We start from the raw sequence: 17,735 nt of genomic DNA, 5'->3' as shown, positions 1-17,735 counted from the left end.
ATCATCCATCATCCATCCATCCATCCATCCCCCATCCATCATCCATCTATCCATCCATCCATCCATCCCCCATCCATCATCCATCCATCCCCCATCCATCATCCATCCATCCACTCATCCATACATTTATCTATCCATCTATCCAGCTGTTCATCTATACACTAATCTACCCTTCATTAATTTATTCATTCATTCTTCTACCCATCCACACGCCAATCCACCATCTAGCCAACTCTGTATTTACCCAATTATCCCAATATCCATCAAAAAGTTAATGAGTACCTAAGTGTGTACTGGGTTGTATACAGGGCTTACCTATTGGCATCTCATCCATGGATGTCCTAGCACTGAGACTGGCCCCATGGGACACCAATAGCTCTGCCATCTGCATCTGAAACACAGGAAGAAGCCCACGTTGACCCTGGGCTCAAAAAGCCTAGGACGTAGAGAGAGTGCCCCCACGTTTCTCAGGATCTGATGTAAGAGTGATGGGGCAAAGCTGGTCCGCAGGGAAGGCTCTGCACCCTGGAGCCAGGAATCCTGGCAACACAATGGGCTTGACAGCTCCTCCAACCGCCTGGGCCAAGGGATAGGAGAAGAAGGAGTCTGCTATAAACCTAGAGCTGCCAGGTATCTCTTTTTTTTTTTTTTTAAGATTTTATTTATTTATTTGACAGAGAGAGAGCACATTAGGCAGAATGGCAGGCAGATGGAGAGGGAGAAGCAGGCTCTCCGCTGAGCAGGGAGCCCGATGCAGGGCTCGATCCCAGGACTCCAGGATCATGACCCGAGCCGAAGGCAGCCGCTCAACCAACTGAGCCACCCAGGCGCCCCAAGCTGCCAGGTATCTAAGGAGGGACTGCAAAAGCTGCAGAGTTTTGTATCTGGGAAACAGAGGGAGAAACGACGCGAATCAGAAATGTGAGGAATTTTCTAATTTGGTAAATTTGATTATCATCTTCTTAGGACACAACTTATCAAATGTTTTTGTGAACTCTCTACGTCTTTTCCTATCCCGCAAACTAGTTGTAGTCAACACCTTAAGTGGGTCTTGTGAACCAACTGCCAGCCCAAAGGACAGCGGGTGGGTCCTTCGTGCCCTTGCTCACAGCCCCACGGCTGAGAGTTACCTGTCCCCAGAAGGCAGCTGCATGCAGGGGCTCCCAGCCATCCCAGTCCTTCACGTCCACGCGCACCCCGTGGTCCAGGAGGAGCTCAGCTGCCCGCAGGTATCCATTGGCTCCAGCTATGTGCAGCTGAAGGAGAGGGGGAAAGTGAGCCTTCCCTATGGGTGCCAGTCCCACTTTTGGAGATGGGACAGCCCTCTTCCCAACCCAAATCCCAGCTCATTTCCGGGGATGGTAGAATGGAATAGAATGAAGCAGAAATCCAGCCACACTGAAAAGTATTATTGAGGCCACTCTTTATCGTGTGGTTGGTCTGAGAGCCCCTGTGGTTAAGGCAACAGCACTTACTGAGTCCCTACCGTGTGCTGAGCTCTGAGGAAGGGGTTTCAGAGGCCCAGTGTGGTCTACAAATTGTCTCCAATGTCTACAAATTCTCTGACATACCTCCCTTAAGAGAGGAAGTTTAATTCCTCTTGCCTTGAATGTGGGCCAGAACAAGTGACTCACTGCTAACAAGTAGGACATTGTGAAGGGGTGGTGTGTGATTTCTGAGGTGAGGTCGTAAGAGGCATCTCTGCTTCTACCTCATGCTCTCTGGGATCAATCACTCTCGGACAAAGCAGCCATCATGTAGTTACGGAGAGGCCATAAGGAGGTGAAACACTGAGGCCAGCCCTAACTTGCCAGCCATGTGAGTGCACCATCTTGGAAATGGATCTTCCAGCCCCGGTCAAGTCTTCAGATGACAGCAGCCTCCTGGCAGACCCCCACCAGAGCTACTGAGCTAAGTTGTTCCCAATTCCCTAACCATAGAAACCATCTGAGATAATAAATATCGATCACTGTTTCAAGAGGCTAAATTTTTGGGCTCCTTCGTTACACAATAGGCAATCAGGACAATCCAATAGAGGAAAGCCTCGTGCTGAGGCCACAGCTCTTCTACCTGACACCATTCCGGGCCTCTGGTGATGGACACCACCCTGGGGACCTCACTTGTCCCATCTGCTTGATCTCCAGAAAGTACATAAAGCACTTAGCACGTGACAGACACTCAGTAAGCGATGAACATTCTCAGAGAGCCGTGAGTGATGACGAGGCGCGCCGTGGGAATGGATGAAGGAGTAAGGAGATGAGGCAAAGAGAAACCAACTGCCCAGCTGAGGTGGGAGGCAGAGGTGAGAGCCCAAGCAGGCTGGCGGAAGGCTGGCTGGGAGGAGACCAGAGAGTTCCAGGGGGCTGAGGTCTGGGACAACAGAGCTGCAGGCAGTGGGACAGAGAAGGCACGGCCCTAGGAAGCAGCCCTTCAGAACATGGCCCTGTGGCCCGACGCTGCCTCATCCTGGGGTACGGTTGCTATAAGGTTCTGGCAAACAGAGGCGTTCCTTTACTTTTCAATTTGCAGAAGAAGCCTGGGTGTGATCCGATACAGGCCCACATGAAAATTAGAATAATCATCTGATCTCTAAATGTGTGCTGTTTGCCAGTTGGGGAGATGACAGCCAGCAGGGCCAGCCAGACATTACAAACTGTGTGGCCTCACACTTGGCGGGGAATAAAAAGGCATGACTGGGATCGTGATAGTGTTAGTAATAATAATGACAATGTGAACCCCTAATATCTACTGAGAGTTTATTAGAGACTCTGTGCTTAGCACCTACTATGCAGAATCCCGTTTATTCCTCCCAACAACCTGGTGAGGAAGGGACTGTTAGTAAACCCCACTTTCCTGGGAAGACCTGAGACCTGGTATGGGCCTGGCCAGCCTCAGTCCAAGAGGAGGAAACCCGTGTGTCTAGAGGCCCAGCCACAGACCCAAAGAAGCTCCAGCCAGGATGGGCCTCGCCCTGAGACAGCCTGGTTCTGCCTTCGTACCGCAGTGTTCAGTCTCACTGAATCTTTGAGTGCTGGGCTGAGCAGGGACCCAGTTAATGGGAAAGGGTATGAGGCAGAGGGTGGGGCTCAGGAACCAGGTGGGAGGAGCCCAGTTATTACACCTGAGTCACCAGGTCAGGCCTGAGGGACAGTGAGGGGTCTTGGTACCGCTGAGCCCTACCTAGTAAGCTCAAGATTTTGAGACTCCTGAGTGCTCATGGCCAGCACGGGCCCCCAGCCGAGGCCAAGGCCCAGCCATCGGCGGAGGGCGTACATGGGCTTCCGAGGCCATGCTCTTGTTTTCAGTTTAGAGCCTCAGAAGCAGACCCTCCCCAATACTGGGCTCCATAGTGCTAGGAGAGTCTATGAAGAGAGGTCAAAATTTCCAATCCCTAACACTTGAGCTGAAAGGATGAGTGGAGCCAATCAGGCAGACCTGAGAGAGAAGTGGGTTCCCTTGTTCTCTGTCTCCATGGTCTAGTGAAGTATGTGGCACACGGGTGTGTGTTGCTTGGATGGATGAATGAACCGATGGATGGATGGATGACTGGGGGTGTCTGGACTCGGAAGTCAAAGAACCCAGGGGAGAGGCTATTGCAGTGAGGTTTGGGGAGGTTGCTGAGGCTAGGCGGAGGGGTGGGAGAGGAGATCCTAAGGCAGGAGAATGGACGGTGCAAAGCAAGGTGGCACGTGGGAGTGGATGGCTGGTGGCTCCAGTCTTTATGTGGGAGACACCACTGGAGGACGACAACATAACGAGCTTGGATGGACACCTGGAACTTGAGGTGAAGGAGGAACTGCGAGAGAGAGCTGGTGGACATCAGGGCTCCTGACCCCCAGCCCCAGCTGAGACTGGCCAGATTCTCAAAGGGGCTGAGCCCTGCTCTGCTAACTCTCCACATTCCGGGGGCAACCCCGGCCCCAAAGCGGGTCTGGAGGAGGTTCAAGGCCACGGACGGGGCCCCAATTGTGTCAGCTTAACTTCAACCAGGTGCGGACCCACTTCAGCCCGAGTTGGTCTGGTACTGAGCCCCCCAGCCCCAACCCGCCTGGCCCGTCTGCTCACCAGTGTGGCGCCCTGGGCATCTATCCAGTCAAGGTCCTGGCCCGCTGCAATCATACAATGGATGTCTGCAATCATCCGCTGCTCAGGAGCCGCCCGCATCTCGTTGATTTTCTCTTGGGTGATGCCTGTGTGGGAAAGTGAGGACTGAGTCAGCGCCCCGGGCCCAGGCCCCACCCGGGGAGGGGTGGCAGGGCAGATGGGCGAGGCACAGCTCCTACTCCCCAGGGTCTGCCAGGCAAGGGACTAGACAGCCACGCCCATGGGCCACTGTCTCCCAGGCCCAGGGAACACGCAGCCACTAACCGGCCCACTGAACAAGGGCCATTCCTGCCTGGTGCCCTGTAGGCACTACAAGAGTACTAGTTACTGTTACATATTCTGTTCCTCTACACCAGAAATCCCTACCGTCCACCTGAGAGCCTCCAGCCGCTCAAATGGCTGGCTCTGCCTCACGCTGTAGACCCGGCCGGGATCACCTCCCTTGCTAACCTCCTCTGACCACCTATCTGATCGCGGGCTCTGCTGGTTCCCCTCATCCCAACCATGGCTGTGTTCGCGGAATGGTGCTTCATGAGTTTCCGTTATGGGAATGAATGAATGAATGAATGAGTGAACGATTGAACGAACAAATATATAACTTCTGAATAGCACATCGAGTCCACTGAGGTGGAAGGACCCGGACAGATGTTCTGTAGCCTGAATCGCTGGCTAAAAGTCTAAGTGTTACTGGCAGCTACTAAATAGTATTTAAGGAGGGGAAAGTGACATGTTCTATACAAAGGTCCATTAGATCGAACATTCTGGGACAGAATTTGGGGGAGGTCTGTAAACTGGAAAGGAGAAAAAAAAATTACAATTTCATTCGTGCTAACGTCGAACTGAAATATAGCATTTCCTTCCATGAGGCCGAGAGTCAAATCCACAGAACTAGCAATGCCTGTGGCTTGGTCACCAACAGAAAGTGCATCTACTTTCCTAACGTGTCATCTTGCTGTCTCGTGAATTAATCAAGTTGCTACATAACACGTTTAGGAATATTTTGGTAGCCATAGTTTAATATCATTGGGTTCCTTTATAATCAATCCTGTGATTGTGACAACCACATTTGAAAACACAATTCCTGAAGGGGGGCCCAGAGATTCACCAGATTGGTACAAAAACGAAGACGCTCGGGAGAAGACAGACAGGCAGAGCCCGGGTGCTGGGGAACGGAGGGACCCCATCATGGTTATCACAGCACCCCCGGGGAAGGAACTCAAGGGCAGGGTCCCGGCCGGCCCTCACGCTGCGGCCAAGGGTCTGGATTTGAGCTTTCTGCGGAGACCTCCAGAAATATGTCCGTGTGCTGGTGGGGGTGGGCAGGTCTCTGATTGCTACTTTTGTTTCCTCTCTGAAGCTCATTTGTGAGCTGAAAACAGCCCACAGCTTATTTACCCCGGCCCCTGGCAGCCAGCATGGTGCCTGGCACCGAGCGGGCACCCGCGAATGTTCTTGACTCTTGATTATTTTCCCAAATGGGAATATATCTTTCTTGTGAATGTTTATTGAATTGGATTGTCACAGCTGACGAAGGGGAGACAGGGCCAGCCGAGGCTGCCTGCGTGTGTGGGTGACACGGAGGAGAACAACGCCCCCCTCCTGCCCAGCATGGTTTTCCAAGGGTCCTTTTTTGTCCTCAGCTTGTTAATCACCAGGATAACAATTGTAATGAGGACCCATCCCATTTCCTAAGCACTGAGCATGAGGTGGGCACGTAGCCAGCTCACTGGCTGGGAATAACCTGTGCCCACTTTAGGGCGTGCCGCCCTGGTCTTACCCTGGTACGCCATGCACGTCTCGATGACATCCAGGGTGGGCTCATCCTCGCAGAGGTCATACGGCATGTTCCCATCCGAGTTGACAGCGAGTAAGTCGGCCCCACTGCAGACAGAGGGTGAGAGTGAGGCCCAGGGAGGTGTGGCTGGGGTTGGTCTGGCTGCCTCTGCCCTCCGGCCTCTCACACACAGCCCCACTGTGCACCCCAGCGCCCCCAGCCCTTCTTCCTCGCTGGGGCACCCCAGCTAGGACAGCAGCTTCAGGACTCAGCTTCTCCCAGGAAAGCTGTCCCAACAGACCTCCCCCGGTTTCCTGCTCTGTTGGGCCAGCAGGCAGGCACTTGGGGACAAATGTCAAAGTCCTCCCTGGTGACCATAACACAAATAACACGAATGGCCCTCTATGCACATCATCTTCTTTAATCTTCATACTAGTTCTATCGGGTTGTTCCTGTTGGCTATCTCACTCAAGAGGATACAAAGACTCAGACAAGTTCAGTCCCTTGTCTGAGGTCACACAGTGAGGATGTGGGAGGGTCAAGGCTCAAACCCCCACTCTATTTCAATCTGTATCCCCCTGCAGAAACATCCTCAGCTCTCCCCCACTGTCTCCAAGTCCCAACCCAGAGGCTGACAGGACAGGGGCAGGAGAGAGCCCTGGGGCTCCCCAGCAGAACCTATTTTGGGGGCCAGTGGTTCCCACGTGTGGTCCTGGGCTGCCCTGCAGAATTCCCTGGGCATCCCTGAAATACAGTGCAACTTCCTGGACTCTACTCCAGATCCACTGAAACAATCTCTGGGGGTGGGGCTTGGGAGTGGGTATTCTGAAGCCACGGCCCACATGATTCTGGTACAGATCAGCACCGGGGACCCACTGCACTAGGCTGGCGCCACTCCCTTTCCTCTGGGCACCATCACTGATCAGGTGCTCCTGGCAGACTGAGTCACAGCCAGGTTCTCATCAGAGGTGTGGGCATGGACTACCAGTAAGTCCTCAGGCTGAAGGGCCCTGCACTGAGACCTCTCTGTGCTCCCATGTGCCCTTGGGCAAGCTGATCCACCTCTCTGAGCCTCTACAATCACCTCCATCGCCCCCTGCAGCCACCTGATGAGCTCCTGCGGCTTTGCCGAGACCTCTGCCAAAGGTCACCTGCTCTTGGCCACTCTTCCTGACTCCCTGCACTCAGATGCTCTCCGTGGCCTCCCAGGACCGACTCTGTCTCAGCACTAGCACTGAAATGCCCTGGTTTCCTGCCCGGTCCCTTAGGACTTTTGCATCCCTGAGTGCCCAGTGCCCAGCTCAAGTGCCCACCAGTTATTAGATGAATTCAGTCGAACACACTTGAAATGGAATGTTGTCTTTCCTAGGTGTTTACAGAACCTGAGCAAACTAGAAGGAACTCAAGGGCTGGAAAGGCCCATCAGAACGGCCCATACAGAAATGGCCTTATTCCTAGGGAAAACATTGCTACCTGGTGCCGCTCAAAGCAGGTTCTGCCCCCAGGGAAAAGCATGTAAATAGCATTTGGGAGACAGGGCCAAGGAAGTATGCTTGCTTTTTTTTTTTTTTTAATAGCAAAAGAAGCCAAAAATGGCAACAAGACATAAAGAGTACTAGCAGAGGAGTTGAGTATAAACTCATGGATTCACAGAGACAGAGAAAAAGAGATATAAAAAAGAGAAGGCTACCCTGATATGAAGCCAGACCAAACCCCTAAGGGAATGAACTCTACAGACCCACATCCCTCATGAACACGGATGCAAAAGTCCTCCACGAAATACCAGCAAACCGAACTCAGTAGCCCATCAAAAGGATTACACACCAAGACCAATGGGGATCATTCCCACAATGCAAGAGTGGTTGCTTTTATGTTATGTGTTAATATTTTGGGGGGAAACAGCACAAAGGGAGAGACAGAATGAAGAGAGACAAAGAGGAATGGGAAAGGCACACAGAGATGGAGGGAGGAAGGGAGGGGGGGCAGAGGAGGAGAGAGAGACACAGAGACAGAGGTGGAGGGAGGGTGTGGGGAGAGAGACACCAGCTCCCACGAGAGGTAAAGGAAATGGCACCCAAGACGAAAAGGAGAGAGGAGGGAGACCAAAGGCAGAAACAAAACCAACAGAGAACCACCAAAGGCAGGGTGGAGGCCGCCCCAGGGGGAGGGCCACGTACTACTGAACGAGGATTTTCACCAGGTTGATGTGGCCGCAGGTGGCCGCCGCATGCAGGGGCGTCCACAGCTCGTTGTCCTTGGCATTCACGTTGGCACCATGGGAAAGGAGCAGCTTGACAATCTCCTCAAAGTTGTCGATGCAGCACTGTGGGGGTGGTGGTGAGGGGGGACACAGGCAAGGTCAGCTTCCACAGGGCCCCGGCCCCAGTGGGGACACGCCAGCTTCCCCTCAGGAGGCTACGAGGACAGTGGAGCCAAACTGTCTGAGTCTGAATCCAGTTGTATGACTTACATGCTGTGTGACCTTGGGCAAGCCACATAATCCTTCTGAGCCTCGGTTTCCCCACGAGTAAGTTCTTAGTATTCAAGATACAAATATAAGTGAAACGTAAAAAGCATAAGGGGGTGGCAATAAGATGCTTTGCAAGTGTTGGTGAAATGAAAGGAAATTTTGAATGAGGCTTTAAAATCTTGTTCTTTTTTAATTCCTGAAGGCTTTCTTCAAACAAAATTGTATGGACGACTGTAACTTAGAGAACGAATACGTTCAAGGAAGGCTGCTCGGGTTGGAGCAGGAGTGGGTGTCGGTGGGATGAGGGGGCTGTTGGGGGAGTCCCTCTTCCTGGCAGTCGCCTCCAAGGTGTGGCCCTAGGTCAGTCTGCTACCTCTCCTGACCCAGGAACTCTGTTCTTAGGGAAGCCCCAAGTAACCAAGACTCCCCCCAGAGAACCCACCTCCACATCAGGGCTCTGGGGACCCCAATATAGCCCCTAAAGGACACAGCCATGTCTGTGCTTCCGCCTGTCCACATGGAGGTCAGTCCTGGTGAGAGGGAAGGCTCTCTGCAGCCCCCCCAGAGAGACAGAGCTCTGACAGCCATTAGAGTACTCACACTCCAGGGACAGAGGGAGAAAGACTCCAAGGGGACAGAGGGGTCTAAGCCCACAAGCAGAGAGAGGTGAGGACAGAGGAGGAAGACAGGGAGTCATTTTATAGACCAGGGTAGAGAAGCCAGCAGGGGACGAAGCAGGGATCTGGGCTCAGTACTCCCCATCCAGGTAGGGGCTTGGCCCTCATGCAATGCGAGATGTTGCAGAGTCATATTCAGAGGAGCAACATAATCAGACTTATTTTAAATCTTCCCTCTGGGTGCATGTGGAGAACAGACTGCAAGTGAGCACTTTTGGGGGAGGAGAGGGACAGTGAGAATCTATGTTGAAATCATCCAGTTAAGAGATGATGGTGGCTGGGCCTACAGGAGTATCTCTGGGCATAGGGAGAAGTGACTGGATGTCAGCAGAAGGATCAGGGGCACCTTTGGGAACCCACGACCCTGGCTGTGGGGATGGGGTAGGGGGCCATGGGACCTGATCCCATCTCCAGCAGAGCCAGGGCTCAGCACCAGACGGGCATGTGCGAAAGGAGCAGCTGTTTACACCGATGATGCCAGAGATCCAGATTCCCTTTCTGGTCCAGCCGGTCTGGGGTTGGCTGGGTCTGAGGGCATCTCTCCAGAAAGGCGGGGTACAGATGACTCAAGAAGTGTGGAGCTGCCTCAGGTGGTTGAAAGAACCATGCGTGGCACAGCATGGCCAGCAGAGGGTGCCAAAAATGCCGGAGTGGGGCTGTGGGGACCTGCAAGGGGCCCCAGGCTGTCTGTGGCAGGGAGGTGGGTCTGAGGAGCCCCTGTCCATAGGAGGAGCAGCCCATAGAGAACCCACCTTTAGGGCTGCAGAAAACATGAGGATGGGGTGGCGGGGGAGCTCGGGTTGAAAGGAGAGGGGACGGTGCACCCAGAATCGCAGTTTTGTGAGAGGGATGCCCAGCCTTAAAGGCCCGACCAGGGCAAGGGCTGGGTTTGGGGTGCTTGCTGGGGTGGTCGGTGGTGGAGCGGGCAGGCCTCCTCCCCTACACTCCCCAAGGTGGGAAATGGCACCTGCAGTCGGATGACGCCTCCCGTCCCCTCCCTTCCCACATCGAATCTAGCACCGGGTGGGGATGCTGGCTCCTAAATCCCTGCCCCCAGCCCCACTGCGCTGCTGAGGCTTCACGGTCTCTCCCTGTCTCTCCCCTTCCCACAGCCTCCACCCAGCGAGCGCCCTCATCAAACCATCAGTCTCAGTTTACAAACCCCGAAGGCTCCCTGTTGCCTAGAGGAGAAGAGCCACACTCCTTTGCCAGGCGTGTGAAGCTGCTTCTTAATGTGCTCCTCGGTCGGAAGGAGCGACAGCGACAGTAAGGACAGCCCCCGGCGGCGGAAACAGCCTGTCGCTTCACCAGTAACCACTGTGAGTGCAGTGGAGGGCCACTGGGACCACCTCGCTAACCTTTGGCCACGGACTGCCTCATTCGCTCCTCAGAACAACATTCCAAGAGCTCCAGGGCCCCCATTCGGCTAGCGGCTACTGCCCTGCACGGGGCAGATGCACAGGACAGCCCACCATCCCAGAACATTCTACTGGACGGTGCTGTCCCTGAGCCTCGGTTTCCTGAGCTGTAAAATGGGGTTGATAATATTTCAAAGGGCTGTTGTGAGGATCAACTTACGCTTCACAAAAGTGACTGCACAGACGCGAACAATGTGACGGATTTTAATAACGATCGTGCCATCTCATATTTATGCAGCGTCGGGAGATGCTTGAAGGGCTGTTATGTGTATTCATTTAATCCTCACAACAACCCCGTGTTGTTGTGTGTGCTTGTTATTCTGATTTCACAGATGAGGAAAGTGAAGCACAGAGAGCTTCAGTAAGCTGCCCCAGATCACACAGCTAGAATTAGTGGATGCGGGATGCCCTGTGGACAGGAAAAGCAGCCAAAAGGACACATGGGAAGCCACTGGGCTGATGGCCAGGGGTGGGGCTTGTTCCTGGGGCTCCTGGGTGGGGGCAGCAGCCAGTCGTCGTCCATCCCTTCCTGCCCTCGTGGGGACAGGAAGAGGCTCTCACCAGCTCGGGGGTCTGGCAGCCTGGCCTCCTGCTCGCCAGGTTGCCTACAAGTCCTCCTGCTCAGAAACTTGGGCCAAGGCACAGGGAGGCTTCCCTGTGTTCATTAAGTCAGCATGCACATACTGAGCACCCACTGAATGCCAGCATGGGGAAAGACGCTAGGACGTATCAATGAGCAAGAGACATGGGCTCTGCCCTCATGAAGCTGAGTCTGGGCAGAGGGAGGCCAACATCAAATGCTCAGGCTAATGGCTCAAATGGCCACGGAGGGCGTGCTCAGAAGGTAAGGATCTTATAGCACAGCACAGCTCTTGGGCCCTTGCCACCCACTGGGGCTAACCAGGGCACATGCCCACATGCCGTGAGAAATGCGGTGGGGAGGAGCCAGCATGTGGAAGGACCAGAAAAGCCACGTGGCTGGAGCCTCATGGAGAGCCAGGAAGCATGGAGGGCTGGCCAGGGGCCAGGCCTCGAGGAGCCTTGTGGAAAGATACAGAGTGTTTTGAGTAACATGAGGCTTTGACCTGAGCATCCCTGCGGCCACTGCGTGAAGGATGAAACAGGGCAGGGCAACTGAATGCTGGGGACCAGCTAGGGAGGCTAGGCCATCGCACTGCCCTAGAAAGGGTGTGTGCTGTGACTGTTCCCAGTTCAAGGCCACAGATCAGGGCGTGTGAGCCCGGGCAGGTCACATGGCCGCCCTGCCAATCCCCTTTCTCACCGGGGTGGAGGGATGCCTTGGTGGGTTTGAATAAACATGATTCATAAACTTCAAGCTCAAAACAAACTTGCTTTGTTTGTCAAGGCTCTTGCTGGGCAGTGAGGATGCAGTGGACAAAGGTTCCCTGTCCCTGGAGGCCGTGTGTGCGCGTGCGCATGTGCTCACAGGGACTCCGTGGGCGTGTTTGTAACAGACACATGTCTCTCCCCCAAGTAGAGAAGAGCCTTTCAGATGAGGCCGCTGAGGCTTCCTTTCCTTCCCTCCCTCCTCCCTGAGGGTTCTGGGCAGGAAAAAGCAAAGAGGTGGGGTAATTCTTCAGGTGGGGGGCAGGGATCCAGGGACCCCAGCGAGCCTGGCCTTACCTGGTGCAGGGCTGTGAGTCCATCCTCATTGCACAAATCAGGGCTGACCTTATTCTTCAGGAAGTAGCGTACTGCAACAGAGGGGACAGGAGTGAGCATCCCATCATGCACTGGGTGTGTGGCGATGTGAGGGGCCCGGGGAAGACCCCCATTCCCCCAGGTCCTGACGCTAACCATCTTGTTGATTCTTTACAACAGGCATGGGAGGATGAGGAAGCTGCTGTGGGGAAACTAGGAGTGAGTTGGGAAGGGCGGGGAGAAGGCCACCCACTCCACAGGACAAATACCAGGTCAGCACCCCCAGCAGGTGCCGGGGAAAAGACGAGATCTCAGGCGCAGTGGGGGATGGACACGGGCCCTCAGCTCCATCCTCCTCAGCCCCAGTTCCTGGCGCCACAGCCCTGCAGCATCCTTGGCCTGAGTGTGAACTGAGGTCCGCGCGGAGGGGAGTTTGAGGCCTCCGCCAGGCTTCTGGCAAGAGGTGAGGTCTCTGGCAGGCTGTGGGTTAGGAGTGGTGGGACTCTGCAGAGGGTATGGTCAGAGTCTCTGGAGCCGCCCTGTCCTCTGTGGAACCACTTGCACATCTGGCTATTATTATAGCTTTTGAAACTTAAATTCATAAAAATTCAGAAGTCATGGGGGCGCCTGGGTGGCTCAGTCGGTTGGGCGTCTGCCTTCGGCTCAGGTCATGATCCCAGGGTCCTGGGATCGAGCCCCGCATCGGGCTCCCTGCTCGGCGGGAAGCCTGCTTCTCCCTCTCCCACTCCCTCTGCTTGTGTTCCTGCTCTCACTGTCTCTCTCTCTCTCTGTCAATTAAATAAATAAATAAAATCTTAAAAAAAAAAGATTTAAAAAAGAAAATTCAAAAGTCACATCCTCAGTTGCTCTGGCCACACTTCAACTGCTCAATAGCCACGTGTGGCTACCATACTAGAAAGTGCAGAAAGTTTTATTGGACAGCGCTGGTTTGGGCCATGATAAATGGAAATTAGCCCCATAGCCCGCTGTTAAAGGCCGTCCATGGCTCCCCACTGCTCTGGAAGCAAGGTCCAAAACCCTTACGAAGACATACAAGGTCCATGTGATGCGATCCCTTCTGAAGGCCTCCATCTTGCACAATCCAGGGGGCACCGTTCACACTGCCGTCTACAAGACCGGCGTCTCCTAGGGCAGTGCAGTGCGCAACTTGCTCAGTGGTACACAGCGCTCCTCCCTACCTACCCACCTCTCCAGTCTCATTTTTAAAACTCCACACATCTTCCACAATGGTCTTCCATCAGGTACAGAGTCACCTTACATCCTCTGGCCTCTGAGCTTTTGCATAGCCTGTTCCCACTGCCTGGAAGCGTCAGTCATCTACCCATGTGTCCATTCATCCATCCACCCATCTACCAGCCAGCCAGCCCCATTCAGGAATCCACCCCTAACACACACGCAGGCACGTACATGCATGCACGCACGCGCACACACCCCCATCTGCCTCACTCCTCAACCTTTAGGTCTCAGCTGAAACTCCCCAGATGACGGCACCCACAGTTCCTATACATCTCATTTATAGCTTTTCACAATGATAATTATATAACTATCTGGGTAATTAGGGGCTTTGGGTCTGTCTGCGGTAGGACACTAAGCCCCAAGGGGGCTGGACAGTGACCTGGCGCTGACTGTCCTATCCCTAAGGCCTGGCACACGGTAAGTCCTCAGCCACTCTTCCTGGACCTTGACCTCATCAGCAGCCTCTCCAGCTCTGAGCAAACCAGACCACCCCGCCTGTCCTGTGACAGCCCCTGTCATATGCGGCGCTGCCTACAGGCCCCTCCCAGATGTCCCGGTAGCTGGTCGCCGCCTCAGGGCTGAGTAAGATTTATGGCAAGGCCACTGATCACCGAGGCCCACCCTGCCCATCCGTGGGCTGGGGGGAATGCCCTGGGCCGGGCAGGTGGCCTTTGGGAGAGTAGAAGTGGCCACTGTGTTCCTATTACGTAGGAGGGGTTTGGAGAAGGTTCTGCTCACATGAGGCAAGGGTTCAAATCCCACGGTAGGGGTGGGGGATGGGGGGTGGGGGATGGACCACACTTCCTGTCCCAGAAGACACTCCTTGAGGGAGAAATTACACACCAGCTGCCAAAAGCGTTTGTGTGCAGTAATTATGAGGGTGTTCTCCGTGCTCCTGGGAGCCCCAGATGTGGAATTACTCCCATGGCGGGCAGTTATCTTCAGCCCAAAGGTGCGACAAATCACCCCCATCTCTACAGAGTACCCGTCGTATGTAGGAGCCAAGGCCTCCTTGTGAGTGCGCTCTGCTCCAGCAGAGAGCCTGGCCCCGGACACCTCACCGGAGCAGAGACCCCACTGCCTGCACCCAGGGCACGATCAGGCCTTCCTGCCTCCGGTTCTGCAAGGAAAATGATTCCTCCATCCATCGTGTCTTCTTACTGAGCCCGTCCTCTGCACCCAGGTCTGCACAGACTGCCTTCTCTCCTGGGTCCCCATCTGTAATTACTAACCCCGTGGAAGAGACGGAGGGTCCGGGTCACACACAATCAAGCAGAGCAGGTCGGACGCTCGGACTCCGAAGGCCAGACCGTGGGCCCCGGGGCTGCTCGGTGCTGCCCCTGAGGCTGGAGCAGGAAGCAGGGCTGCAGGGGCCCTGACAGCCGGTGTGGGGAGGAGGGGGACAGCAGTGGCCTCTGCTTCTGCAAGCTTCGGAGCCCCCGGGGCCCCAGCCGGGCCTCCTCCTGCAGACAGATGGGCTCAGCGATCTACACGCTGGACAGAAGAAACACCGCAGGTCCTGCGGGGGCACCGAAGGGTCTTTCGGGGCCATGTTAAATGTGAGCTTGCCTCCTCCCACTTCCTGTTTAAAACACTCTCGTGGCTCCACCTTGCTCCAAGAATGAAGTTCACAGTCCTTTCGTGGGGCTGGCCCACTATGGTACACGGGCCGAATCTGGCAGGTAACCTGTGCCTTAGATCACGTTGTTCACTGTAACACACCTGCGTTCATTTGTTTACATGTAGCCTGAGACTGCTCTCACCCAACAGCAGAGCCTGTATGACCCACACAGCCTAAAATATTTACTATCTGGCCCTTTACAGGAAAGGTTTGCAGACCCTGGTCTTCAAGGCCCTGCATGGTGGGGTCCCACCTACAGGGTGGCCACCTTGCCCCATTCCAAGGGGGCGTTGCTCTCATCATAGTCTGTGTGAATGCCTTGCCTTGGAGTTGTGCAGTGTGCAGCTTGTTCAGCTGTACCTGGCAGTCGCATCTCCGTACCTCTCCAGGCTCATCTCTTGATTTCCAAGCACCTTGCACAATGGAGGAAGCTGGCTTGGGGGTGTCTCGGGAGTCAGCTAGGGCTCAGGGAGCACAAACACAAGTGGGGCATGCTCTCCCTCTAGCCAGCCGTGTCCACACGTGGTGGCCCACACTTAGGTCAGCTCCCCATTCCCCAAGCCCCGGCTCCCAGGCTCGGCCACTGGTTTGTCAGCGTGAGCCATCTGTTCTTGCACATTTGTTCAGCTAGGGCTGTAAGCAAGTTACTCCTCCTCTCTGCGCCTCAGTGTCCTCATCTGTAAAATGGGGATCACAGCCATGGCTCCTTTGTGGGGTTGCCCTGAGGATTAAGTAAGAAAATACCTGAAAGCTACCACCATCATTTATTTTTTTTAAATACAAATGAAGAACAACCACTAAGCTCCTGCCTGGTCCGGCCAGGTGCTGGGCACTGGGGACGTAACCATCGACATCTTGCATTTCCAAGAACGCTTGCCTTGGCTGCAAAGGACAGGGCCATCTCTCTCTAGAGAGCCCCAAGCACCTGCTGGTTCGAGAACCACAACGTGGTGGTGCCCACTGCCCCCCGTGCAAGCAAGGTCCCACTAAGACGGCAAGGAGGTGGCTCCCACCCTCCTCTCCTACATTCCCGCGGCTGGCACCAACCCTGTCCCTCCGCCCACACCTCCCTGGCAATCTGGCTGGAATCTGAGCCAAGCAGGGCCATCTGCTCCCCTCCATCTCCAGCTGTAACGAGTGAGGCTGAACCGACCCATCTTGGCAGGAAGCGGGTGGAGGCTGCCTCTGCAGGGAGAAATCACTGTTGATAAGCTTGTGGGGTGTGTTTTTTTTGTGTCACCTGACCCCCTGTACGCCGCAGAGCAGAGAGCCTGACCTCGAGCTGCACACTGACAAGCTACCACAGGTGTGGTTCCTGCTCCAGGCCCGCAACGGCCAGAGGCATCTGCCCAGTGGAGGTGGACCTCGGGCAGTCCACGCCAGTCAGGGGCGCTCCAGGGCCGAGCTGCTGCCATCTGGCCATGTGACTTGCACAATCACGTTGGTGGGGTACCCTCCTCTCTCCCCATCTCACCTCCTTTTCCACCCAGCACCCAGCAACGAGGCCCACCTTTCCACTGTCTCTGAAGCACTGCATGATCAAACCTCTGCCCCTTCCCAAATCCCTCGGTGACTGGGTCACTCACGCTGGCTTCTTTCATTTCCCAAGTCAAGATGAAACAAAATAAAAACTGGGCTCCTCCAGGCTTTACACACACAGTTTCCTGTGCCTGGAGCCCTTGTTCTTCTCACTCTTGGGCCAGCAAACTCCTCTTCAAACTTCAGATTCCAGCTGAAATGCCGCCTCCTCTGAGAGGCCTTCCCTGATCACCCCAATCTCAGTCGAGTTGCCTGGGTAGCTCTCTCCCATAGTACCTTGCATTTCTGCATTTCAGCTTCACAGTAGCACCTCTCCCAATTTGTAATTACAGGGTGATTAGTTAGTAGATAGTAATTATATCATTCTTTGGTTAGTGTTTTGGGCTCCACGAGGGAGCCTGGCTCCTAGCAGGGGCTCCAGGATTATCTATTGTAGCAAGAGCACCTGAAATCTACTCTCTCAGCAAATTTCTAGTTCTCAATATAGTATTATTATCATTAACCACAGTCACCATGCTGTACATTAGAGTCTATATAACTACAACTTTGAACTCTTTGACCAACATCTCAGGAAAAAAGGTAACTATATAAGAAGATGGGTATGTTAATTAGCTTAACTGTATTCATCATTTCTACATATATATATAAACATCCTGTTATACACTTTAAATACACACAATTTTTATTAAAAAATAAAAATGAACAAAAGCAGTATCTATTGTGTGAATGAACAAAGGAAGGAAGTGAGGGAGGATGGGAAGAATGCTCTGGGGCCCCACAGAGCTGCCTGCTCCTGGGGCCACAGGACTGTGGGGACAGGCACACAGCCCTGCAGACACACCGCAAGGCAGGTGACTCATGAACTGAAAAGTAACAATATGGATTCTGTGCAGAAATGAAGCAGCAAATCTCTGTCCCTCAGCCTCTACAGACAACAGGATCAGGCAGCTGACTGGAGCAGTCCTTCGGCCCAGTCCCAGGCCGGGGTCCCAGACCTGACGCCCCTGGGTATTCTTCGTGCAGCCAGCGCTAACTGTGCTCGGCGCTGTGGTAAGCCCTCTGTCCGTCCCTCCATTAGTCCTCCTGACCCAGTATGAGGATTAATGACCTGCTATTATTATTGCCCCAATCCACAGATGGGAAAACTGAGCTATTACTGCCCCAAGCCACAGATGGGAAAACTGAGCTATTACTGCCCCAATCCACAGATGGG

At 54.2% G+C, this 17,735-nt stretch overlaps 1 protein-coding gene across 2 annotated transcripts in view; it reads right to left on the bottom strand.

The window, feature by feature from the left end:
* Positions 1-17,735, bottom strand: part of PPP1R16B (protein phosphatase 1 regulatory subunit 16B) — a 94,876-nt gene that overhangs the window by 11,676 nt on the left and 65,465 nt on the right. Inside the window, exons 3-8 of one of the 2 annotated variants that reach the window (XM_035006309.1) lie at positions 12,088-12,158; positions 8,056-8,201; positions 5,882-5,985; positions 4,066-4,190; positions 1,131-1,256; positions 316-391 (exon numbers count right to left, since the gene is read on the bottom strand). In XM_035006309.1, coding sequence (XP_034862200.1) covers positions 316-391; positions 1,131-1,256; positions 4,066-4,190; positions 5,882-5,985; positions 8,056-8,201; positions 12,088-12,158 — 648 coding nt within the window. The remainder of the gene's footprint in view (positions 1-315; positions 392-1,130; positions 1,257-4,065; positions 4,191-5,881; positions 5,986-8,055; positions 8,202-12,087; positions 12,159-17,735) is intronic. The other variant, XM_035006310.1, reaches the window with a different exon arrangement.

Source organism: Mirounga leonina, unplaced genomic scaffold, assembly GCF_011800145.1.
Source record: "Mirounga leonina isolate KUSES-001 unplaced genomic scaffold, KU_Mleo_1.0 Mir_150, whole genome shotgun sequence".
Classification (NCBI taxonomy): Eukaryota; Metazoa; Chordata; class Mammalia; order Carnivora; family Phocidae; genus Mirounga; species Mirounga leonina.
This window is presented reverse-complemented; position numbering and strand designations above follow the sequence as displayed.